Raw genomic sequence first — 7,279 nt, 5'->3', positions numbered from 1 at the left:
AATTTAAGTTATATTACCCTATTTGTTGAGGGAAACATTTCTATGTAGGAGATTACAATATTTTTGATTTTCAGGTAAAAATTTTAAAAGGTTATTAGTGTAGGAGTTTACATTTGGCCCATTAACTTGTATTGACTTATCATAGTTTTCAACTTCAACAACCACGTGTAAGAAGTAGATGTATTTTAAAATTTATATTTACTATTTTATAATGTATAATACATAAGTAGGTGTAAAATGAGAATTCTAGAACCGTATCCTTGGATACGTATCCGTGTAACCCCGCCGCCGCCGTCCCTACACGTTACCCTCGCTGCTGATACAGGTTATATAGCTGATCCACCGCCGCCGACCCTACATGTTACCCCTGCCCCCGCTGCTGTTTTGTGTAACCCCGCCATTACGGTTACGCACATGCGCAGAAGAGCTAATATTATCATATTACCGTACTCATATATTCAACAGTTATCAGATAACGATATCGATCCCTGTTGTAGAAATGTTATCACATACTACCAGTATATCACCATTTATATTTGAAAAATTATAGTATAACATGTTCTGACATGCATACTTTAAATAATAAATCTGTAGAAGAAATCCCGACCATAATATATACTTTGTGAGGGTTTCAAAATGTTACTATATAATGTATAGGTAAAATAGTCTAGACTCTAAATTCAGCTTATTTAATTCATATAATATACCCTGGGTTCTTTAAGTCAAATGTACCCAGAGATTTCGAAAACCAGAGTTTTTGAATTTAGTCGTACTTTTTTCGGATAAGGAGAAACGTCCTATACTAAGAAGTATAATTTATTTTTAATTTATCCCAATTTAAAATATTTTCAACATCATATTTTTAACATGGATCTTATAACTTATTACACGTAAGTACCTTTTTAATTTATATATATACTAGCTGTAATATACGGCGTTGCCCGCGTATTAGTTGTTTTTTTTTTGCATTTTCGTAGGCCATGTATTAATGTTATTATGTATGAGAAAATTTAAAAGTAATAGGTAAAGTATCTAAATGTTGAAATTAAGTACAAACCAACATATATATTTTCTAAATTTACATTTTATTCATCTTATATTAAATTATTGTTTGTAATCAGTGACCTACTTACAAAATATAGTATATACATTAAAAACATACAAAAATAAATTAAATTATTAAAACTAAAAATTATCTAAGTACTACTTTGTGTACAACATTCCTGGTTAACCTGTATTTCGCTAACACGAAGAGATTTGATGGTTTTCCTACACGTGAGCAGGCAACATATAGCTGTCCATGTGAGAAACATGTGTTTTCCAAATCCAAACCGCAAATAGACATTGTTTGGCCTTGAGATTTATTTATAGTTATCGCAAAAGCTAAATAAATCGGAAATTGGAGCCTTTTAAACGGTATTGGAGATTCCGACGCTATCAGTGGAATACGTGGCAACAGGACGATATCTCCTTTAAATTTTCCCGACAAAATTGTTGCTTCAAGAATATTTTCGGTCATTTTTTTTATGACTAAACGTGTACCGTTACATAATTGAGGTGGGTTTAAATTACGTAGAAGAATAATTGGTGAACCAATTTTCAATTGAAGGTTGTGTGGTGGCATTCCTGGCAAATCCAGAGAATTCAAAAATTCAGTTGGAAAGTTTACGATTTCGTTTTCATCAATAACTGTGTCGATTGATTTAAAAGACATCAAATCACCGGGCAAAATCTGTTGTATATGGAAGTTAATTTCGTTCACATTAGCATTTTTTGTTGCCAAAATAGCACGATTACAGAGCCAATTGTGATTTAAATAATAATTCAATATAGGGGAGAGGGGGGCACAATGAGACACTAAATTTTCAAATGGACATATCTCATTCAGTTTTAATTATATAAAAACAGTTCTTGTTTTGTTTTGTTTCTAAACTAATGTACATTTCAGTATAATGTTGTTTTCTATATATTTTTTTATATTTGTTTTTTTATAATCATTTTTAAAAAAAATTCAACATGTCTCAATGTACCCCAGTGATGGGGCACAGTAAGACTTGTAGTGGGCTACACTGAGACAATAACTTATCAAATAGAAAAAGAAGACGTGATATATAAATATGATAGTTTAAAACCTCTTTTTATAATATTATTATATTTTCAGTCTTGAAAATTGTGTAAATATATTTTAAATAAGTAAACAAAACATAATATCATATGATAAATAAAAACTGTATTATGTAATATTAAAATGTTTTCAGTCTTGAAAATGTTTGATACAATTTGAATAAATAACAATACATAAATAATATAGGTAATTAAAAACCTTTTAAAATAATATTTTCAGTCTTGAAAATGTTTGATACATTATAAATAAAAAAACAATACATAAAAAATATAATTAAAAACCTTTTTAAATAATATTTTCAGTCTTGAAAATGTTTGATACATTATAAATAAATAAAAAAAAACATAAACAATATAATTAAAAACCTTTTAAAATAATATTTTCAGTCTTGAAAATGTTTGATACATTATAAATAAAAAAACAATACATAAAAAATATAATTAAAAACCTCTTTAAATAATATTTTCAGTCTTGAAAATGTTGATACATTATAAATTAAAAAATGAAACTAAACAATATGATAATTAAAATCTTATAATTTCAATCTTGAAAATTGTGAAGGTAGATAAATTTTAAATAAAAAATAATTTCTACACCATAATAGTTAACAAATATTATATCCTCCTAAATCTATTTCAAATATATAAAATGACTATTGTCTTGAAGTCTTGCCACTAATTTTGGGAGGTGGCAAGAGAACCTTAATATCATTTATGTTAATTGAAGCTAAGTCAGGAATATCAGGTAAAAGAAATTTGCAGGGTTCAGACTTTTTATATTTTCTTAGGAATGATATTTCTAAATCTCCATCATCATCAATGTTTTTAATTATCTTCCCAACATAAAACACTAATAAATTTGATCTAGGTTTTTGTATTTTAAATTCAACCAAAACATAATCTCCCTCAACTGGATCTCTATCTAATTCTTCAAACCCAGTAAGCTCGTCAATAGTGAAGGACTCCGGATCTGTTAAATTACCATCAGATATATTTAGTTGTTCTGCAGGTGCAATTTCAAATAGGCTTTGATGTTTTTTAGTATTTTTTTCAGGCTACTTTTGTAAAGGAAATAATACTGTTTTTATTTTTTTATTTTTTTGATGTGCTTCTTCAATTTTTTGTTTTTCAGGAGTGTCTGTTAATATAGCACTATTTTTCTTTCTTCTTTTATTAGGATTTTTTTTTCTTGACGAAGCTTTGGGATATGGTCTTATATTTTGTGGACTAATATATTTATTTGTGGGTGTTTCTTCAACTTGGTTTTTAGGTGTTTCTGGTGCACTTTTTGATAATGTTGAGACAATGTCGTTAACTTTAATAAATAATTAATTGGTTTTATTTGTGTATTTTGGTCATATATATCATCAATTGGGCGGTCAGTAACTGCACTTACAGCAAAGTCATCATCTTTAAATATATTTTCATCAAATGGAAAAATTCCAGTAGCTTTAAATCCAGCTGTAATATTTGAGGGTGTCATAGATTTCTCAAATGCAACATTTACACATTCTGCTACATGGTAAATGTCAATAGCCTTTCCACTGTTTCTTTGAAGCCATGAATCTACTGCAGAAATATAGTAAGATTTAAATGGTCCATATACACTGACATTAAGAGGTTGAAGTTTGTTACTACAATGGGGAGGCAATGTTAAAATGGTAACTCCATTATCCTTGGCAACACTGAGGGAATTTAAGGATACATGGCTTTCATGGTTATCCATAATCAAAAATGAAGGATTGTCTTTACTTGAACTTGTGTGTTTAATAAAATGATTTAATGTTTCTATGAAAAGATCTGAATTCATCCAACCTGACTGGCAAGCCAAACCTAAGCTTCCAGGTGGAGCACCATGTAGCATATGACTTTTAAAATTAACTCTAGGAAATATGAACGTTGGCGGTAACTTATTTCCATATGCATTTATCACACAGCACACAGTAACTAAAACACCTCTCTCTCCACTTGTTATTTGATTCAATCGCTTAACACCTTTTTGTGCAATAACTCTTGTTGGTGATTGAACAGTTGTGACAAGAGCTTCATCGAGATTGAAAATTCTAGAACCATCAGCAAACGAGGGACATCTGTTCATTACATTTTGTAAGTTCTTAAAAAAAATTGAAACATTATGTTTATTGAATGAAGTGGCCCTAGACAAACTACAACTTTCTGATTTACGTAAACTGACCAAGTCACTGTTTCTATTCATAAAGCTTCGCACCCATTCAATCCCTGCCATTTTATTTTTATTCCAAGTATCAGGTACACTCAAATTATTTTTTATAGAAAGTTCATATGCAAACTTACGGCATTCAACGTAACCAACACCATAGCACATCTTAGCACAGCTAACCAAATACTTTACTAGCATCAGTTCTAATTCTGCAGGAATAACTTGCCGACAGTTGTAGTTTGGTTTCATGATAGCATCAATATTTTTTTTTCACATACCTAATTTAAAAAATAAATAGTACCTACTTATTTAGTAAGCATTAAAAAAAATATTCAGTTATGTATAACATAATTAATAAAAATTACCTATGCACAGTTTGAAACTTTAAGTTTTTTAATTTAGCAGCATCTCTGATTGAATATTTTTGATTTATAACAAAACTAACTGCTTCTTCCATATCTTCTGCACTAAATGTACCATTTGTGGTTTTTCTCACCCTGTTTTGTACCATGAATAGTCCTAAAAAAACACAAATTAAATAATACTTACTATTTCAATAAAATGTAACTTAAGTATTAAATATTTTCAGCAAAATATTAATGGGGCACAATAAGACAAAAACAACTGTGTCTCATTGTGCCCCGTCTCATAGTGCCCCACACATCCATTTTAAGTTTAATATTTAAAAAAAGAACCTTAACGCAAAGTTTTATATATGTTATAAATCTCAAAATATGTCTCTTTCTATTCTAATTAATATAATATAATAAATACGTACCTTTAAATTAAATTACGTGACACAAAAAAAAAAAAAACCGTCGTCTAAATTTTTTCGTTTTGATAACAAAATTGTGGGAAATGTTAATAAACATGATACGGGTTATCAGAATCAAACAATAACAGAATACTTACTTTGTATTCAACATTACGTATCGTTGCATATCGGTATGAACCACTAGATTATATTCCTCTGTTATCTATTTAGCTTGTCTCACTGTGCCCCGTGTCTCATTGTGCCCCCCTCTCCCCTATCCGGAAAAACACTCTCAATTAGTTCATTTCTCGTTTCAACAACAGTGCAGAAAATATCTGGTAATTTTATGTATTGTGTATTTTGATGCAACTCAATTTCACCATTTCCAATATCCAGCAATTGTTTTGAAAATACTTGTGCTGTTGGATCATTTTGCAATTGTACTCGCATATTCATAGTCAGTCGAAGTGTCTCAACACTTGTCCATAAAAACGATTGTTTTAAGCATGCGTTGATCTCATCGGCAAAAGTAGAGTGAGGAATAACTGGTAAAGTCTGCCGGAAATCACCGGACAGTAGTAAAACAGTACCACCGAAAAGTTTATTGTTACCTTTCAAATCTTGCATAGTTCTATGAAATGCTTCAAGTGTATGTTTATGAGTCATAGTACACTTATCCCAAATTATTATTGCACTTTTTTGCAACACTGTAGCCATTCCGCTTTTTTTTTTTAATGTTACACATTGCGTTTGGTTTGTTATGAATGTCTAATGGCAACTTCAATGCTGAATGTGTTGTTCGTCCACCATCTAACAAAGTTGCAGCAATGCCTGACGATGCAATTGCCAAAGCAATTTTCTGTTGGGAACATGTCTTTGCAAGAATTAATGATATTAAGAATGTCTTACCTATTCCATCTGGTGCGTCTAAGAAAAAAAACCCACCTTGGTCAGCATCAACGGTCCGCATTATCCGATTATAAATATTTTTTTGTTCAGCTGTCAGTAATGGCTCATTATTCACAATAATTGTAGCTAAGTCAACGTCATTGTACTGTTTTTCTCGTTGCAAATCAGTGTTAACTAAGTCTACAGCCGGGCGATCAGGTGATGACATTCCATAATGACCAAGTTGCAAATTTGAAATTAAAATACATAAATCTTCGATCAACACTAATGCTTCATTATACATCTCTGGTGTGAAATCTAAATTTGGACATTGATTTGTTCGTCTAATTCGATGCAGTATATCTTCAGTCATATAATTTTTATATTTTTCCCACAGAGTCGATGATTGTGTTGGAAAACATGTTGTCAAAATTATTGCAAATAGTTGACGAATATTATTCGGTGTAGATGTCAATGCTGCATCAGCAAGTGTCAAGTCTCAATGATTATCTGCTTCCAGTAGTTGCAACTCGCAACATGCATCTTGATATGTATTGAACACTCGATCGTTCACTGTTCGCAAATATTCGAAAGATGTTGGTCCGGGAATATTCACCAGCAATAAACGCAAAAAGAAGCATTCACGTTGTTTAGGATGTACAGTGTAAAGTCGTCCCAATGTCTTAGCTTTAAATATGCCTGGGATCGATGGATGTGGTTTTCCTTGCTTACGGGGCTCCCACTTTTTCCCTATTTTATTCCATGTAAAATAGCGTGGAACATCGATATATAATAATGTTTTTACAAATTGGCCGAATACATCAGATTTTTGACATAATGTAAAGAATTCAGTTAGTGTCGTTTTCGGTGTCTCAAATGCTCTTTGGAGAATATACTCGTTGACCGTTTTCAAGATGTACTGCAAGATGCTGGACAGAAGGTTCTCTTTCGTGTATTGGAAAACTGAAAATACGCCAGATAGCTTCGCTGCTGCTTATATATCTACCCATCTGGTATCTTGCTATTTCGTCATTTTTGTTTATATTTTGTATTTCAAATACGGCCAAATTACTTCCTTTATTAACATATTTACAAATGTACTTAATGGATTTGACAGAACTGCAAAACTCGACATTAATATGAGCCTTATACGCTTTTGACATCAATGGTGAGTACGGAACTACCCACCGATTATCAATTTCAACTTATACGTCGTACCAAACTTCGCATTTTATAGCTTTGAACATTTCTCGAAAATTCTATAACTTTCTTCATTACATCAATTGCAATGCAAAAATAATATTGAGATAAAAACTATCCTATATATTTTAGGT

At 30.9% G+C, this 7,279-nt stretch overlaps 2 protein-coding genes across 2 annotated transcripts; both read right to left on the bottom strand.

Annotated features, from left to right (window-relative positions):
• Positions 1-1,192: 1,192 nt before the first annotated feature.
• Positions 1,193-1,714, bottom strand: LOC126553416 (ATP-dependent DNA helicase pif1-like). Its single transcript, XM_050208583.1, has one exon. The coding sequence runs from the start codon at positions 1,712-1,714 to the stop codon at positions 1,193-1,195; it is 522 nt and encodes a 173-aa protein (XP_050064540.1).
• A 1,063-nt stretch (positions 1,715-2,777) lies between these two features.
• On the bottom strand, positions 2,778-4,552 carry LOC114120722 (uncharacterized). The gene is made up of 3 exons (XM_050208582.1): positions 4,319-4,552; positions 3,521-4,237; positions 2,778-3,179 (listed from the first exon to the last, which is right to left on the bottom strand). Exons 1-3 carry the CDS (start codon positions 4,550-4,552, stop codon positions 2,778-2,780), a joined length of 1,353 nt encoding a protein of 450 aa, XP_050064539.1.
• Positions 4,553-7,279: the final 2,727 nt, after the last annotated feature.

The sequence above is a fragment of the Aphis gossypii genome, unplaced genomic scaffold (genome assembly GCF_020184175.1).
Source record: "Aphis gossypii isolate Hap1 unplaced genomic scaffold, ASM2018417v2 Contig00241, whole genome shotgun sequence".
NCBI classification, from domain to species: domain Eukaryota; kingdom Metazoa; phylum Arthropoda; class Insecta; order Hemiptera; family Aphididae; genus Aphis; species Aphis gossypii.
The sequence above is the reverse complement of the archived record's forward strand: the minus strand, read 5'-3'. Positions and strand labels throughout refer to the sequence as shown.